Source organism: Mobula birostris, chromosome 6, assembly GCF_030028105.1.
Source record: "Mobula birostris isolate sMobBir1 chromosome 6, sMobBir1.hap1, whole genome shotgun sequence".
NCBI classification, from domain to species: Eukaryota; Metazoa; Chordata; class Chondrichthyes; order Myliobatiformes; family Myliobatidae; genus Mobula; species Mobula birostris.
Genome location: NC_092375.1, coordinates 6,488,746 through 6,508,237, shown reverse-complemented (window position 1 = coordinate 6,508,237; position 19,492 = coordinate 6,488,746). Strand labels below are relative to the sequence as shown.

Below are 19,492 nucleotides of genomic sequence, written 5' to 3'. Positions count from 1 at the left end.
GGTGTGTAATTATTGTGTGAAGGACCCTGCCTCTGGCTGGTTAGCTCTTTCTCCTCTGAGATTAGCCACCACCAGTAGACCACGTTAAACCTGGAAGCCAGTCGTCTGATTCAGGATATCCTTACACTCAATGGCCACTTCATTAGGTATAAAGATGGAAGCCGGTGGGGTGCTGTAGTCCAGCCACTTCAAGATGCTCTTCTGCACACTACTGCTGAAATGCATGGAAATTTGAGTTTCTGTCATCTTCCTGTCAGCTTGAGCCAGTCTGACCATTCTCCTCTGACCTCTCTCATTAACAACACATTTTCATCTCTCACTGGAAGTATTGTTTTTCGCACCATTCTCAGTAAACTCAAGAGACTTGTGTGTGAAAATCCAAGGAGAGCAGCCGTTTCTGAGATAATCAAACCACCTTCAGTTACTGATCAACCCAGCAGTTTTGCCTTTAACCTTCCAGATTCCGGCATCTCTTGTGTCTCACAAACACGAGGAATTCTGCAGATGCTGGAAATTCAAGCAACACACATCAAAGTTGCTGGTGAACGCAGCAGGCCAGGCAGCATCTCTAGGAAGAGGTACAGTCGACTTTTCGGGCCGAGACCCTTCGTCAGGACTAACTGAAGGAAGAGCTAGTAAGAGATTTGAAAGTGGGAGGGGGAGGGGGAGATCGAAAATGATAGGAGAAGACAGGAGGGGGAGGGATGGAGCCAAGAGCTGGACAGGTGATTAGCAAAAGGAACATGAGAAGATCATGGGACGGGAGGCCCAGGGAGAAGGAAAAGGGGGAGGGGGTGAAAAACCCAGAGGATGGGCAAGGGGTATAGTCAGAGGGACAGAGGGACAGAGGGAGAAAAAGGAGAGAGAGAGAGAAAGAATGTGTGTATATAAATAAATAACGGATGGGGTACGAGGGGGAGGTGGGGCATTAGCGGAAGTTTGAGAAGTCAATGTTCATGCCATCAGATTGGAGGCTACCGAGATGGAATATAAGGTGTTGTTCCTCCAACCTGAGTGTGGCTTCATCTTTACAGTAGAGGAGGCTGTGGATAGACATATCAGAATGGGAATGGGATATGGAATTAAAATGTGTGGCCACTGGGAGATCCTGCTTTCTCTTACTAGCTCTTCTTTCAGTTAGTCCTGACGAAGGGTCTCGGCCCGAAACGTCGACTGTACCTCTTCCTAGAGATGCTGCCTGGCCTGCTGCGTTCACCAGCAACTTTGATGTGTGTCTCTTGTGTCTCTCTATCTCTTGATTCATTATTTCAATAAATATTCATCAATTTGTGCCCCAAACGTCCAGCCATTGTATGAGAAGGAAAGGTGGGCTATTAACCTGGCTGCACTATCACCTGAACTTGCACTTCCATTTTACTGAACACCGAGAGTTTGTCACAATGTTTAGGTCCAGTGATCCACCATGATTCACATGATCTATATCACTCTACTCCCAGCCTGTTTGAGACTGTCTACATTGTGAAGTGTTCCTCTAACATCTTTATCTTCCACCACCCCCCCCCACCCCCAGCACCTTCCTCTCTGTGTAAAAAAGACTTACCCCATAAATAAAACAGAGAGCATTACAGCACAGGACAGACTCCTTGGCCTACAATTCCTGCACCCAACACGATACCAAATTAAACTAAATCTCAGTGAATGGTAGAGCACAAAGGGATTTGGGAATACAGGTCTATAATTCATTGAAAGTGAAGGCACAGGTTGATAGGGTCATAAAGAAAGCTTTTGGTATAATGGCCTTCATAAATCAAGGAAATGAGTGCAGGAGATGGGATGTATGTTGAAGTTGTATAAGACATTGGTGAGGCCTAATTTGGAGTACTGTGTGTAGTTTTGGTCACCTACCTACAGGAACGATGTAAACAAGGTTGAAAGAGTACAGAGAAAATTTACGAAGATGTTGCTGGTTCTAGAGGACCTGAATTATATGGAAAGATTGAATAGGTTAAGACTTTATTCCTTAGAAGGTAGAGGACTGAGAGGAGATTTGACAGAGGTATACAAAATTATGACCGGATAGATAGGGTTAATGCAAGCAGGCTCTTTTCACTGAGATTGGGTGGGACGACAACCATGGGTTATGGATGAAAGGTGAAAAGCTTAAGGGGAACATGAGGGCAAACACCTTCGTTCAGAGGGCCGTGAAAATATGGATCAAGGTGCCAGCACAAGTGGTGCATGTGAGCTCAATTCCAATGTTTGAGAGAAATTTGGATAGGTACATGGATGGTAGGGATATGTTTCCAGTGCAGGTTGTCGGGAGTAGGCAGTTTAAATGGTTTCAGCATAGACTGGATGAACCGAGGGGCCTGGGCCTGTTTCTGTGCTGTACTTCCCTATGAACCTATGACTCTTCTGCCCGTACATGATCTGTATCTCCCAGATCTATGCATATCTACTGGGCAAAAGTCTAAGGCACACACATACATACACATACACACACACACACACACACACACACACACACACACACACACACACACACACACACACACACACACACACACACACACACACACACATATATATATATGCTGGGGTACCAAAGACTTTTGCACAGTACTGCAGTAATCTTATGTATTGCCCTGTACTGCTGCCACGCAAAAAAAAAAACAAATTTCATGACATCTATGAGTGATGATAAACCTGATTCTGATATGGGTCTCTGCTATGGAATGACAGTGTGAAGGGGACAGGGAGAGGGGAATCGCGGTTGGGAAAGGGGGAAAGGGAGAAGGGCGGCAGTGGGAGGCACCAGAGAGACATTCTATAATGATCAATAAGCTAATTGTCTGGAATCAAATGACCTTGCCTGGTGTCTCAGGGCTGGGTGAGCTTGCACCCACACCACCCCCTGCCCCTGGCACTCATTCTCTGCCATCTGTCCCACAGACCTCCCACAGCACTCCACCCTCACCATTCCCAACGTCCTTTTCTACCACCAGATTTACAAATTTGCTCTCCCCTCCACATTGACAAATACAATACTGTGCAAGGGTCTGAGGCATCCCAGCTATACGTATTTGCCCAAGACTTTTGCACTATACTGAATGTGTCTATCTGAAAGCCTCTTAGGGTAACTGTCACTGTCGTATCTGCTTCCACCACCTTCTCTGGCAAAGTGCTCCTGGCACCCACCACTCTGCGCATAAAAAACACAGGTCTCCTTTAGGCTAAATGGAAAAATATAACATCTAACTATAAGTATTTTGAAAACTTCTAAAACCCAGGAGCTTTTAGTTACTTAGTTAATATTAATATTTTTTTTCCCTTTTACTTCAACTGTTTCAACTGCATCTAATCATTAGAAATGTAGTCATAGAGCACAACAGCACAGACACAGGCTCTCCAGCCTATCTAGTCCACGCTGAGCTAGTCATCTGGCATAAGGCCATGATATTGGAGCAGAATTAATCCATTTGCCCATAAAGTCTGCTCCATCATTCCATTGTGGCTGACTTATTATCCCTCTCAGCCCCATTCCGCCTTCTCTCCGTAACATTTGATGCCCTTTACTAATCAAGAACCTATGAACATCCACTTTACACGTACCCAATGAGATAGCCTCCACAGCCATCTGTGGCAATGAATTCTACAGATTCACCATCCTCTGGCTAAAGAAAAGCCTCTTCATCTCTGTTCTAAAGGGACTTCCTTCCATTCTGAGATTATCTTCTTTGGGCCGAGACCACCCCATCATTGGAAGCATCCTCTCCATGTCCACTCTATCTAGGCCTTTCAATATTTGATAGGTTTCCTTATTTCAGCAACCCGCACTCAAGTCATATCCCTCCGAACCCCTCTCATCCATGTGCTAATCCAAACTTCTCTTAACTATTACAACTGAACCTGCATCCATCATTTCTGCTGGCAGCTCGTTCCACACTGTCACTAGGGTCTCCCAGGTCGATCAATGTCCATATTTCATATCAGCCCAGCTCCCTTTCCCTCTGTGGTCCTATTTGGACATTGGTTAGAGCCCGGCCCAGCTCTCAACAGCTCTCTTAGGCAGCAGAGTTTATTCTGAATCACTACATACTTTGTTGGGTTTACTCTTTCCCCACTTTTCCAACAAGTACATGAAGCAGCAAACGAGACCGTGAGCAGAAGCAGGAGGGGAAAAGCCACATACTGTTTAAGCAGAGCCCCATGTGGGATTAGAAGCCACTCCAGTTTGATACTGTCAGTGAGGGAGTATACCTGCACTCCTGGACTCTTTGCACTAACCCATATCCCTGCCAAAAAACCTACACGTCCCCACTCCACCCCTCCACGCAACAGGCCAATGGGCCGTCCCCTCAGATAGTTGGTCTGAGTGTTAGGCATTTTCTCACTCACCAAGTAGGTGTGTGTGAGTGTGTGTGTGTGTGTGTGTGTGTGTGCATGTGTGTGTGTGTGTGTGTGTGTGTGTGTGTGTGTCTTTGTCTGTGTGTGTGTCTTTGTCTGTGTGCCTTTGTGTGTGTGTCTATGTCTGTGTAAGTCTGTATGTATGTCTGTGTGTGCCTGTGTTTGTCTATGTCTGTGTCTTTATCTTTGTGTATGTGTGTATCTGTTTGTCTGTTTTTCTGTGTGTGTGCCTGCGTCTGTGTGTGTGTGTGTGTGTGTGTGTGTGTGTATGTGCGCGCGCGCGCGTATTTACACCCACAAGTAATTGTGTCCATGTAGCATACCTGTATACACTGTGAGCACACTATGTGTATGTATGCATGTGTAAGTATATGCAAACATGCTCATGCAGTTTATTAGTGTAGGCATGCGATTGGGTATTTGTGTGTAAAAATGTGAGTGTGTATTAACATGTGTTGCCTATCTGTGTGAATTCCTGTGTGCAAATCTGTGTGTCTCAGTTGGACTATGTGAGTGCATGTGAAAAGCCTCAATGTGTGTGTGCATGCACACATCAGTGTGTATTTTTCATGTGTGTGGACATATGTATTGTATGTGTGTGCATGTGAGTGTGTGCATATGCATGTAATTGCACGTGTGTGAAAATGCACACGCGTTTGAAAAGAATGCGGATGCAACGAGAGAGAGTGCATCTGTATGTCAGTGTCAGTGTGTGGTCCACAGCGTAACTCTGGTGCCTTCAGGCAATCCAATAGATCATCTAATACTTTACTGCAGAGACATATCTATCCATTTTCTTTCAAACACTTTCAAGACAGATCAATTAAACTGTCCCAGTGATTCACCACGGCAGGCGTGCACTGGAAACCCTGCAGTAGGCGCCCCAGCGTTTTGGTGCTGTAGTGAGTGGCCTCTAATCCCTCTTGGTGATGCCCGCGATTTGCTGCCTTTGCATAGCGTTGGTACATCCTCTTCCCACCCTCCAGCTCAGGTTGCATACACGATGAGCAGGTGAGGCCAAGAGCAAGAGATCCAAGCGTACAAAGTCATGCCACGGGTAAGGAACGATGATTACTTACCAACAGGGCGTGCTGGAGACAGAGCACAATGGAGTGGGTGGAGGTAACAAAGGATTTGACAATTTGTTTTAAAAAGGAAAAAAAAAATAGAGAAATCATGATGTTAGAATGAATGAAGTATACAATGCATTCACATGAGGATGGGTCTCATCATTCAACACTCAATAGTTCCAAACAACAACCGGTGAACATCCAGACCTCCTGGATGAACGTTTTTACTCTTCTCTGAAGAGATAATGCTCCCGTGTGGTTTCAGTTGGGAGACAAGGCGAGTGATACGAGGATGGGTGGCTGGGAGGGTAAAGGAGTGGAGAGGGGTGTGGGTGAAGAATACAGATGAGGATAGATAGCTGGGAGAAGGGGAGGGTGAGGGAGGGGATAGGTCAGTTGGTGGTATGGAAACAAGACTGAGGGACAGAGAGGGGAAGAGTGCGTGTGTTGAAGGATTCAGGGGGGATTTGGTAGCTGGGGAGGTGGATACGATTAGGGAGCTGGAAGATGGAGAGACTTCCTGGATGGATGTTTGTGCTCTTCTCTGACGGGATGAAACTTCCGTGTGGTTTTGGTCAGGAGACGGGGACAGGGTTACGAGGAGAAGGTTGCTGTGTGGGTTAAGGGGTGGAGGGATTGTGCAGGAATAGGTAGCTGGGAGGAGGGGAAGGTGAGAGAGGGGATAGGCCAGTTGGTGGTGATGGAAACAGAATTGAGAGATACAGAGGAGATGCTTGGATGTGTTGAAGGATTTGGGGATAAATTGGGTAGGTGTGAAGGAGGATATGTTTGGGGAGTTGAGAGATTGAGGGACTTCCTGATGAATGTATATGCACTTTTCTGAGAATTTGATAGTAGTTTTGGTCAGAGACAGGGAGAAGGAAATGAAGAGAAGGAGGTGGACCTATCTTGTTCTTGAATATGGGATCAGGTGGACAATTAGAGATTGGAGCAGTTGAGTGTCAATGATTCACTTCAAAGAGTAATTGGTGCACCATTAGGAAAATTAAACATTGAAGATTATATTTGCAATCTTTCAGGAAAGTATTACCAGGTTGTAAAACCAGGCTTCCCAAGCTTTTTTATGCCATGGACCAATTACATTAAGCAAGCAGTCGGTGGGAACCCTTCACAATGAGCTACAAATTCAACAAAGCTCATCTTGAACTGTCAGTTACCATGGAACAAGGTTTAGTAGGGAAGGGAGTGGTCATACAGAGCTTGCCTCGGCCATTAGACCATAAGACATAGGACCAGGATTAGACAATTCAGCCCATTGAGTCTGCTACGCCATTTCATTATGGCTGATTTATTATCCCGCTCAACTCCATTCTCCTGCCTTCTCTGCATAACCTTGAATGCACGGACAAATCAAGAACCTATCAAATTCCACTTTAAATATGCCCAATGACTTGGCCACCACAGCTGTCTGTGGCCATGAATTCCATAAACTGGCCACCCTACTGGTGAAGGAAATCCCTTTTCATCTCAGTTCTACAGGGATGTCCTTACACCCACTGGGAATTGGAGTCTTTGTTGTGAAGACAGGTTTAGATAGCATGAATGATGATCAGCATGCCTTCCCTGGCACTCCATGCGTAGTCATTATCCACCTGAGACTCTCACCATGCCATCTCTGAGCAGAAGTCTCAAGGAGCACGGACTCCATCTGGTGGAAAGGCAGCAGACAGACACTAGGACATCTTCTGGTCCTGTAACTTCAAACAATCTGGTGAAAGTTCCATTATCCCCACATTTGAACAGGAGCTCAGTGTATAGAGGGAGGGAGTGTAGGATGGGAAAAACGTGATTCTGATTCTGAAGGTTGAAGAGGAACAGGAGTACTGTCTATATGTCTGTATGGTTGGGTAGAAAGGAAATAAAGTGGTTGTTTTGCCATTGTTGTTTCATTATTGTTGATTGTATGTTTTGCGAACATGGTGGGCATACTATTTTGGCATTGGAACGTGTAGTGATGCTTGCATGTTGCCCTTGGCCTATCCTTAGACTGTGTTGGTTGTTAACACAAATGGTTCATCTCATTGCATGTTTCGATATACATGTAATAAGTAAATGAATCTGAAATCTGGAACAGTAATGCAGGCTAACATAAGGCAGGCAGTTAATGGAAGTGACTCAAATTATGGGGCTTCATTCAAGGTGTCGGGGCAGGTTTTTTTTACACAGAGAGTGGTGGATGCATGGAATGTGTTGCCAGGGATGGTGTGGGTGCAGGGAGATGCATTAGGAACATTTAAGACCCTCTTAGATCAGCACATAGATGAAAGAGAAATGGAGGGCTGTGTGGAAGGGAAGGGTTAGATTGATCTTGTTAGGTTGCAAGGTTGGCACAACATCATGGGCCAAATGGGCCTGTATGGTGCTACACTGTGCTATGTCCGATGTTCTATGTTCATTCAGAATTGTGGGTAATAATAGAACTGGCACGATTGGTCAAAGAGGAGAATTTATTTCCTCAGGTCCTAAATTCTTCTACTGACAGAAAAAAAATCTCTCCACATCCACTCTATCCAGGCCTTTCAGTATCCGGGTCCAGTAGGTTTCCATGAGATCCACCTCATTCTTCTGAACACAATTGAGTGCAGGCCCAATGGGAAGGATGTTCAAAATGTGTTGTAGCTTCATTTATTTCAGGGGTTCCCAACCTGGAGTCCAGGGACTCCTAGTTTAATGGTATTGGTCCATGGCATAAAAGAGGTTGGGAATCCCTGATTTATTTGGTGTTACAAAGCCATGCAGCTTCTTAATCACTGGTTGGGGTGGGTTGATGTCTGATCTTGGCAATCCATTTGCAAACATTTTGTCATCATACGAGGAGACATCATCAGTGCGCTGTTCATTTGTGGAGTGTCTTCTGAATGCTTGGCCTTTATATGCTTATCAATCTGTTGATTGTTGGTGCGTGGCCAAGTGGTTAAGGCGTTCGTCTTGTGATTTGAAGGTCGTGAGTTCGAGCCTTGGCTGAGGCAGCCTGTGTGTCCTTGAGCAAGACACTTAACCACACATTGCTCTGCGACGACACCGGTGCCAAGCTGTACGGGTCCTAATGCCCTTCCCTTGGACAACATTGGTGGCGTGGAGAGGGGAGACTTGTAGCATGGGCAACTGCTGGTCTTCCATACAACCTTGCCCAGGCCTGCGCCCTGGAAACTTTCCAAGGCACAAATCCTTAGTCTCATGAAACTAACGGATGCCTATAAATAAAATAAATCTGTTGATTGGGCATCATTACAGAAACCCAATTGTGACATAGGGAGGGGTCCTGTCGCTGATTGGTTGTGTGGTGAATTCTGTGTGTGGGTAAACGGGATCAAGGTCTATGTATCTTTTTAAAGAATTGTTTGCAGAAAACCATGCTGCTAGGAATTCTCTTGCATGCTGCATGTTTACTTGTGCCATGACTTTCACCAATGCCCAGTCAAATGTGTGTCCCTCTCTTTATAGCTGGATCAATTAATATCGAGATGGCATAACTTTAAGGTGTTTGGAGGAAATTATAGGAAGGATGTCAGAGGTAGGTTTTTAACATAGAAGGTGGTGGGTGTGTGGCGTATGTGCCAGGGATGGTGGAAGAGACAGGTAGGTACATAGATGATAGAAAAATGAAGGGATATGTAGGAGGGAAGGGTTAAATTGATCTTAGAGTAGGTTATAAGGTCAGCACAAGGTCATGGCCGAAAAGCCTGCACTGTGATGTACTGTCCTATGTTCTATGTTCTATGTTGACTCTCCAAAGGCAAACATCATTGAAGAACTAAATTTATAAAGAAAATTATGGTGGGGAAATGAAGTCGCCAATGTTCCCCAGAATGGGGCCTAGTGAAAAGGTTAAGCTCCTGGATTCCAATGGTGGTTTCTGGAGAAATGGACGAGGTGAGGTGGGTGAAGATGAGTGATATGTACAATGGAATTTCCACCAGATTCAACAACTATCCGGCAGATCATCAAACAGAAGGCCAAGGAGGAAGGGGGTTCTGGAGATGGCAAATTTCCTTTTATTTTGTAAGGTTGAGGAAACCAAAGGATTGATAATGCCATCTAAGATTCATCAAATCAATAGATGTAAGGAAAAGCAAACTGACGAACTGCTCTATTGCAAACCTTCCTCTATCATTCCTAATTGTACCTGATTTAGGTTTTCCTATGTTGTTTTCCGTAAGCGGGGAATGCTCAGTTCCCACAGGGTCCTCTCCAACACCACATACTCACCCCTACCCTCTCCCGTAACCCTTCACCCAGGCTCACAAGGGATGAATCTCCAGAATATTGAGGGCACTTAAAAATCAATGTTCTTTGAATATTTAGTTTAATATATTAAATAAACAGAGATAGGGCAGGAGCATAGAGAGAAAGGGAAAAAAATTATATCAAATAGCTACCAGTAACTACTTTTCTCTCCAACTGGCGTGGGACGGTCTTCATCCATGATGACCAGTGATATTGAGAAAGCAGAGCATTTGGATGTAGAAGGGCCAATCATAAAATGGCCAGGCCTACCTCAGAGCTGATGGCTACTGCACCATCCCAGAATGAGCAATACATCCTGTGACTACACTCATTTGATACCTTCTCCCTTGACCAGGCAATGACAAAGCCACTGCTTACCTCGTACGGTTAGTGTAGCGGTGGCCTCCACCATGCCCACTCGGTTTTCTCCAATGCAGGTGAAGGTTCCCTCGTCATTGCTGCTTACTCTCTTGATGCGTAGAGTGTTATCTTCCTTAATATCGTACCTAAAGGTGTCAGATACATACTAACATTAGTAAAACTGGTTTAGTATTGCCAAGTCTACTGAGGTACAGTGAAAAAATTTCTTTTGCTTGCTATCCACACAGATCACTTTATGACATAATTACACTGAGATAGTACAAGGGAAACCAACAACAGAATGCTGAGTTACAGAGAAAGTGCAGTGTAGGTAGACAACAAAGTCCAAGGAACACAGTGAGGTAGAAAGACAACCTTATTGTCCTTGCAACCATTCAATAGCCTTATAACAGCAGGGTAGAAACTGCCCTTTAGACTTTTGGTATGTATTTTCAGCCCTTTGTATCTTCTGCTCAATGGCACAGACAAGAAGAGAAAATGTCTGGGTGAGTGGGGTCTTTAATTATATCTCTGTGTTTTTGGGTCTCTGAGATGAAGCTCGTCTCTTTCTTTTATCGGCCTCCCTCTGAAGGATGATGGTAGGAATATCGATTTCTCCTACTGGCGAACAAGATTTCTGCCCCTCCCCCTTCCTCTATCCCCCACTCGACCTTTCACCTCTTCTCACCAGCCTCTTACTTCCCCCTGGGTCCCCACCTCCTTCCCTTTCTCCTATGGTCCACTTCTCTCCTCTTAGATTCTTTCTTCTCCAGCTCTTGACCTTTCCCCACCCACCTGGCTTCACCTGTCATCTCCCAGCTATCCTCTTCCCCTCCCCGCCTTTTAATTCATGCATCTCCCCCTTTCCCTTCCAGTCCTGCTGAAGGGTCTCGGCCCAAAACGTCGACTGTTTACTCTTTGCCATAGATGCTGCCTAACCTGCTGAGTTCCTGCGGTATTTAGTGTGTGTTGCTTTGGATTTCCAGCCCCTGCAGATTTTCTGAAGAATCATTGATTCCTACAATTGTTACAGCACAGTTGGTGATCATTTGGACTATTGTATCTAAACCTTCTCCCAGTATTTCTATCTCATTAGTCTCATTCGGTTGCACTTTGCCCATAGCCTTGCAAGTTCCACATTTAGTGGCCTCTTTGTTAGGTATACCTATGCACCTGCTTGTGAACACAAATATCTAATTAGCCGATCATGTGGCAGCAACTCAATGCATAAAAGCATGCAGACACAGTCAAGAGGTTCAGCTGTTGTTCAGACCAAACATCAGAATGGGGGAAGAAATGTGATCCAAGAGACCTTGACCGTGGAATGATTGTTGGTGCCAGACGGGGTGGTTTGGGTACCTCAGAAACTGCTGATCTCCTGGGATTTTCGTGTGCATGTCTCTCAGGTTTACAGAGAAGGGTGCAAAAAAAAACACAAACGAAAAACATCCAGTGAGTGGCAGTTCTGTGGCTGGAAACAAGTTGCTAATGAGAGAGGTCAGAGGAGAATGGCCAGACTGGTTTAGGCTGACAGTAACTCAGATTACCACATGTTACAACAGTGGTGTGCAGGAGCATCTCTGAATGCACAACATGTCGAGCCTTGTAGTGGATGAGCTACAGCAGCAGCAGAAAACAATGAAAATACACTCAGTGACTACATTATTAGCTAAGGGAGGTGTGGACCATAAGATATAAGAACAGATTTCAGCCATTCAGCCCATCATGTCTTCTCTACTATTCATTCATGGGTAATTTTCTTTTTATTCTCATTCTCCTGTCTCCTCAATGTAACTCTTCCCTTCACAATCAAGAACCCAGCAATTACTGCTTTAAATCACCTAGCGACTTGGCCTCCACAACTATCTATGGCAATGAATTCCACACATTCATCACTCTCTGGCAGAAGAAATTCCTCCTTATCTCAGTTCTAAAGGGACGTCCTTCTGTTCCGAGGGTGAGAAATTCATTGCCACAGACAACTGTTGAGGCCAAGTCATTGGGTGTACTTAAAGTGGAGGTTGATTGATTCTTGATTAGTCAGGACGTCAAAGATTAGGGGGAGAAGGCAGGAAAATAGGGTTGAGAGGGATAATAAATCAGCCAGGATCAAATGGCTAAACAGACGAATAGCCTAATCCTGCACATGTATCCTATGAATAGGAAAGTTTTAGAGCGGGGGGTTCCCAAGCTGGGGTCCACGGACACCTCAGTTAACAGTAAGGCTCCACGGCCATGGTTTAGAGAGATATGGGCAAAATTCTGGACCAGGTGGGCTGAGTGCAGTCTGACTCTCTGACTCAAAGTCTATTGAGATCAGTTCTGCATTTACCTAATAAAGCTTCACTCTTGTATCAAAACCATTCACCACCACTTTGAATGCAAAATTCCTGGAGTATTTATGCTTAAAGCAACTAAAAGAAAATTTAGCCTGGGAAAAAGAGCCTTGACAGGATCTTTCATGGCACAGCAGGGTGTGGAAGTGATATTGCGAAATATCACCGGGCATTAGGCTTGAAATCCCGATAGAATTCGGCGTGACTTTTGTTTCATCACAAGCTGAATGTTTTTTCTGAAGGGGATTATTGTGGCTCTTTGTGATTAATGTGGCTTTCACAGAGCGCTGATGACAGCCAATGCAGAGCGGGCAGGTTTCGCAATGCTGCCGAGGAAGAGAGAGAGAGAGAGAGAGAGAGAGAGAGAGAGAGAGAGAGAGAGAGAGAGAGAGAGAGAGCAGAGAGAAGTGTCGAGTTAACACTTTTCTCTGTTCCCCTCCCCTGCCAACCTCACAACGAAACAAAAAAAGATCCAACAGCTCCAGCACTCCCTCTGGCTGATCAGCACCCCTTCCAGCTGAATGTGAGGTTTCTTTCCTCACATTAGCAGAATGCCAACCAGACTGCACGCAGCAAGATCCCACAGCAAGCAATGGCCAGCAGTAGAGTCTGAAGTCACACTTCGACCAGAATGAAGGAAAGATGTGAAAGCTTTGGAGAGGGTGTAGTGGAAATGTACCAGATGCCACCTGGATGAGAGAGCATGTCTTATGAGGACCAGCTGAGTGAGGTAGAGCTTTTCTCTTTGGAGCAAGAGAGGATGAGAGGAGACTTAATACATGTCTACAAGATAATGAGTTTTTTCCCCAGGGCAGAAATGGCTGAAATATGAGGGACCAACACACACAGAATGCCGGAGGAACTCAGCAGGCCAGGCAGCATCTATGGAGAAAAGTACAGTCGATGTTTCAGACCGAAACGCTTTGGCAGGACTGGAGAAAAAAAGACGAGGAGCAGATTTAAAAGGTGGGGAAGGGGAGAGAGAAACAAAAGGTGATAGGTGGAAATGGGAGGAAGAGGGGTGAAGTAAATCTCTGGGAAGTTACTTGGTGAAAGAGATACAGAGCTGAAGAAGGGGAAGTCTGATAGGTGGGGATAGAAGGCCATGGAAGAAAGGAAAGGGGGTGGAGCACCAGAGGGAGGCGATGGGCAGGTAAGGATAAGGTGAGAGAAGGAAAAGGGGATGGGGACTGGTAAAGGAAGTGGGGGAGGCAATACCGGAAATTCGAGAAATTGATGTTCATGCCATCAGGTTAGAGGCTACCCAAAAGGAATATAAGGGGCTCTTCCTCCAACTTGAGTGTGGCCTCATTGTGACAGTAGAGATGACCATGGATTGACATATTGGAATGGGAATGGGAAGTGGAATTAACATGGGTGGCCACTGGGAGATCCCACCTCTTCTGGCAGACGGAGCTTAGATGCTTGGCGAAACTGTCTCCCAATCCACATTGGGTCTGACCGATATACAGGCGGTAGCATAGCAGATAGGGTAACACTTTTCAGCACCAGTGATAAGGATTCATTTCCTGCCGCTGCCTGTAAGGAGGCTGAATGTTCTTCCTGTGATCTACGGGTGCCCCGGTTTCCTCCCACATTCCAAAGACGTATGGATTAGGGTGAGTAAGCTGTGGGCATGCTATGTTAACGCCGCAAGCGTGGCGATGCTTGTGAACTGACTAAGCTCAACCTTCGGTGTGTTGGCCGATAATGCAAATGATGCATTTCACTGTATGTTTCAGTGTTTCAGTGAGCGTGTCACAAACAAAGATAATCTTATTTCATAAAGTTCAGGGGTTTGCTGAGACTTTTCTAAGGTCAGTAATAAGTCTACCATATTGGGCCAAGATGGAAAATTTCCTTGCATTAGACTATTACACTACAAGACATTGGAGCTGAATTAGGCCATTCAGAGCTGCAATTCCATCATGGCTGATTTATTATCTCTCTTGAGCCCATTCTCCTGCCTTCTCCCTGCAACCTTTGATGCCCGTACTAATCAAGAAATTATCAACCTCCACCTTAAAAATATCCAAAGCTTTGGCCTCCACAGTCATCTGTGGCAATGAATTCCACAGATTTATGACTCTCTGACCAAAGAAATTCCATTTCATCTTTATTCTAAAGGGATGTTCTTATATTCTGAGGCTGTGTCCTCTGGTCCTAGACTCTTCCATTATAGGAAACATCCTATCCATATCTACTCTATCTCAGCTTTTCAATGTTCAATAGGCTACACCAAGATCCTCCCACCCTCCATTCTTCTAAATTCCAAGGAGTACAGGTCCAGAGTCATCAAATATTCCTCACACATTAACCGTTCCTTTCCTGGGATTATTCTCATGAACTTCCTCTGGACGATCCTGACAGAATCCTCCCTTTTCCTGACTTCCCTGTTTCTACAACAATGCATGAGTTCCACAGCATTCATTGCTGAGAATAATTTTATTTAAATTTTCTGATCTACTGAATGAACACTGAGGCTGTCTACAAGAAGGGTCAGAGCCGTCTCTATTTCCTGAGGAGACTGAGGTCCTTTAACATCTGCCGGACGATGCTGAGGATGTTCTACGAGTCTGTGGTGGCCAGTGCTATCATGTTTGCTGTTGTGTGCTGGGACAGCAGGCTGAGGGTAGCAGACACCAACAGAATCAATAAACTCATTCATAAGGCCAGTGATTTTGTGGGGATGGAACTGGACTCTCTGACGGTGGTGTCTGAAAAGAGGATGCTGTCCAAATTGCATGCCATCTTGGGCAATGTCTCCCATCCACTACATAATGTACTGGTTGGGCACAGGAGTACATTCAGCCAGAGACTCATTCCACCGAGATGCAGCACAGAGCGTCATAGGAAGTCATTCCTGCCTGTGGCCATCAAACTTTACAACTCCTCCCTTGGAGGGTCAGACACCCTGAGCCAATAGGGCTGGTTCTGGACTTAATTCCTGGCATAATTTACATATTACTGTTTAACTATTTATGGTTTTATTACTATTTAGTTATTTATGGCGCAACTGTAATGAAAACCAATTTCCCCCAGGATCAATAAAGTATGACTATGACTATGACTATAAAATCACAAGTGCCCTGATAGGGCACACCTGAAGGGTAACAAAACTGTTAGCTGTTTTTCAAAGCCGCTGCCAGGAGAACCTCCTCAGTGGCAGGTGGGTTGACAGTTGGCCCCACGCTGAGGAAGCACTGGGGTGGTGTATTTGCCTCTGTCAAGAAGTAAAACCAAGTATGGGAGCCAGAGACTCTCCAGAGACTCACCACACTTCCATCAGGGGCACTAGCCTCCCCACCACTGAGTACACTTTCAAATGGTAATTCCTCAAAAAGGCGGCATCAATCATTAAGGAACCCAGGACATGCCCTCTTCTCTTTTGCTACCATAAAGTAGCAGTACAGGAGCCTGAAGACACACTTCCATTGATTTAGGAACAGCTTCTCCCCCTCTGCCATCAGATCTTTGAACAGTCCTTGAGCCCATGAATTTCATTAATTGTGCCCTCTTTTTGCATTAATTATTGTAATTTAAAGTTTCTTATAATGTATTGCATTGTACTGCTGCTCCAAAACAACAAATTTCATGACAAATGCAATGTTAGTGTACATATTTCAAGAGGACTAGAATATAAAAGGAAGGATGAAATGCTAAGCCTTTATAGGGCATTGGTCAGACTGCACTAGGAGTATTGTGAGCAGTTTTGAGCCCCTTATCCAAGAAAAGATGTGCTGGCATTGGAAAGGATCTATAGCGGGTTTACAAGAATGATTCTGGGGTTGAAAGGGTTAATGTATGAGGAGTGTTGAGGGCTCTGGGTATGTACTCAATGGAGGTTAGGAAAATGAGGAGGGACTCCATTGAAATCTATTGAATATTGAAAGACTTAGATAAAGTGGATGTGCAGTGGATGTTTCCTATAGTGAATGAGTCTAAGAAAAAGAGAGTACAGCCTCAAAATAGAGGGGTCCCTTTAGAATAGAAATGAGGAAGAATTTCTTTAGCCAGAGGCTGCTGAAACTGTGGACTTCATTAGCAGGGACAGCTATGGAGGCCAAGTCATTGGGTATATTTAAAGTGGAGGGTTGATAGATTCTTGATTAGCCAGGGTGTCAACTGTTACGGGGAGAAGGCTGGAGGATGGGGTTGAGAGGGATAATAAATCAACTATGATGGAATGGGGAATGGCCTAATTCTGCTCCGGTGTCTTATGATCTTATGGTGTTATAGGTCAGAGATATTAAACCTAATTCTGATTCTGATCCACTTTGGGAGCTGGGCTCACCAGTAACTGAATGTGAGACTGAATCCAAGATCGAGAGGGTTAAGGTGTGCACACACCGGCTGCTGACAAGCACACAAGTCAGAGAACAAAGTGCGGGCAGCTCAGAAGGCTTTGCCTAATCATTGGTCTGTTGTCTCGCCACAGAGTGCTGACCTCGCTGGGTGTGAAGATGCTGTAATTACAGTGCGGGGTGGAAACTGCAAATCAGCTAAAACTGATGCAAAAGAATGTTTTCAAACCAAGCTGTGGTGAAATTAGAGGTGTGTCCGCTTCCGCACTGCCTCGCAGGGGAGAATATTGTTTCATTAACTCTTCGAGGGCAATGTCAACTTCAATTAAAGGATATTCCTGGGTCTGGAGGACCTCGGTTACAGGGAAAGGTTGAGTAGGTTTGGACTTCATTCCCGAGAGTGTAGAAAATCGAAGGGAGATTTGATAGAGGCATGCAAAATTATGAGGAGTATAGACGGGGTGAATGCAAGCAGGCTTTTTCTACTGAGGTTGGGTGAGACTAGAAATAGAGGTCATAGGTTAAGAGTGAAAGGTGAAATATTTAGGAGGAACATGAGGGGGAGCTTCTTCAATCAGAGGCGGGTGAGAGTATGGAATGAGCTGCCAGCGGAAGTGGTGGATGTGGGTTTGATTTCAACATTTAAGAGAAATTTATATAGGTAATGGATGGAAAGGGTATGGAAGACTATGGTCCTAGTGCAGGTTGATAGCACTAGGCCGAATAATAGGACTAGATGGACTGAAGGTCCTGTTTGTTTGCTGCAATGTTCTAATTCACCCTTATTCTTGCCTGGAAGTTTTGCTGTTGTTGTTTTAGATTAGCTTTGGCCCATGATGTGCCAACCTTTTAACCTATTCTTAGATCAGTCTAGCCCCACCCCCCTCACTTAGCCCTCCAATTTTCTATCATGTATGTAAGATTTTCTTTAATGTACATATACCACTAGCTATGGCAGGCTGTTCCAAGCACCCACCACACATTCTCTGTGTAAAAATATTACCCCCCTCCCAAACTTTCCTCCTATTAAAATTATAAAACCATTAGACATAGGAGCAGAAGTAGGCCATTCAGCCCATCATGTCTGTTCCATCATTCCATCATGGCTGATTTACTATCCCTCTCAACCCATTCTCCTGCCTTCTGTCTGTAACATTTGACACCACTATCAGTCAAGAATCTATCAACCTTCACTTTAAGTATATTCACTGATGGCCTCCACAGTCATCATTGACAAGGAATTCCACAGATTCACCAGTCTGTAGCTCAATGAATTCCTCCTCATCTCCTTTCTAAATGGATGTCCCTCAGTCTTTTATTGTCCCCTGGTATTAGCCATTTCTGCCCTGGGAGAAAGTCTCTGACTGTCTGCTCTATCTATGCCTCTTCTCATCTTGTACACCTCTATCAAGTCACAACTCATAGTGCCTCACTCCAAACAGTAAAAGCCTGAACTCAGTCAAGCTATCCTCATGAGAAACAATGAAGATGCTTCACTTTCATAAAACCCAATCAGCAAGGATGTGCTGGGAGCAGCCCACCAGTGTCACTACGCTTCTGGCACCAACATCACACATCTTGTTTCGTTCTGTTGTTTTTACTGCTTGTAGTAATCTGTTGAATATTGTGGGTACTAGAATAAGTACGAGTTCCCCTCAGCACACACTTGGGTGTGTTGGTTGTTAATGCAAATGACACATTTCACTGCATGTTTCCATGTACATGTGATTAATAAATCTGGATCCGTAATCTAAGAAATTGCCGGGTTCCAACTTAAGACAATGTGTCTCTTGTCAATTTTTACTTTGTACTTTGTAGTTAGTTCATTCTTGTTCAACTGGTTAGGAACTGGGTTTGGGTTCGGGTTCGGGTTAGGAATAAACAAAGCGAGACCGCCATCTGTTTATTCCCTTCTACAGATGCTGCTGAATTCCTCCAGCATTTTTTGAGTCTTGCCCTGGATTTCTCACATCTGTAGAATATCTTGTGTTTATGGTTCCCCGATTGAACCCGAAAGGTAGGTTAACTGTTCCTGTAACTTGCCTTACGTAAACACGAGGAATTCTGCAGATGCTGGAAATTCAAGCAACACACATCTAAGTTGCTGGTTTCTCTTACTAGCTCTTCCTTCAGTTAGTCCTGACGAAGGGTCTCGGCCCGAAACGTCGACTGTGCCTCTTCCTAGAGATGCTGCCTGGCCTGCTGCGTTCACCAGCAACTTTGATGTGTGTTGCTGTAATTTGCCTCCTGTGTCCGAGATTCATGGAACTATCCAGCCATGTGAACAGGAGATGTAATTGAGGTGTTTAATGAGATAAGGGAGGATGTAGGGCAAGCGTGACATTGACAAGCAGAGGAGGTGTGAAAAGATGGTCATGTGAAGATCCAGAGGGGAGATGAGGATTTTGGGGATACACTCCAGGATATCACAGAAACCAGCCTCTACACACAATCTGCTGGAGGAGATCGACAGGTCAGGCTCCATCTATGGAGGGGAATAAAAGTCCTGATGAAGTGTCTCAGCCTGAAATCCTGACTGTTTATTCCCATCCGTAGATGCTGCCTGACGCTGCTGAACTCCTCCAGCACGTTGTGTGTCTATTGCTCTAGATTTCTAGCATCTGCAGTATCCCTTATATCACAGAAACCAGCCTCCCCACCATGTGTACTAATGTGTATACTTGTGTTCATGCTAGTGGAGGTATGTAAGCATGTAAGTGAGCGAGTATGTGCTTGTGTGTGTGTGTGTGTGCCAGTGCCTACAAGCATGTACGCGTTAGTGTGGGAGACAGATAGCATGCATACC

The 19,492-nt window shown here is 45.0% G+C and overlaps 1 protein-coding gene across 6 annotated transcripts in view; it reads right to left on the bottom strand.

Annotated features, from left to right (window-relative positions):
* The window catches only part of robo2 (roundabout, axon guidance receptor, homolog 2 (Drosophila)), a 620,252-nt gene that overhangs the window by 203,913 nt on the left and 396,847 nt on the right, over positions 1–19,492 (bottom strand). For all 6 annotated transcript variants that reach the window (XM_072259833.1, XM_072259836.1, XM_072259834.1 and 3 more), the window contains 2 exons: positions 10,065–10,192; positions 5,448–5,459 (listed from right to left, as the gene is read on the bottom strand). In XM_072259833.1, coding sequence (XP_072115934.1) covers positions 5,448–5,459; positions 10,065–10,192 — 140 coding nt within the window. The remainder of the gene's footprint in view (positions 1–5,447; positions 5,460–10,064; positions 10,193–19,492) is intronic.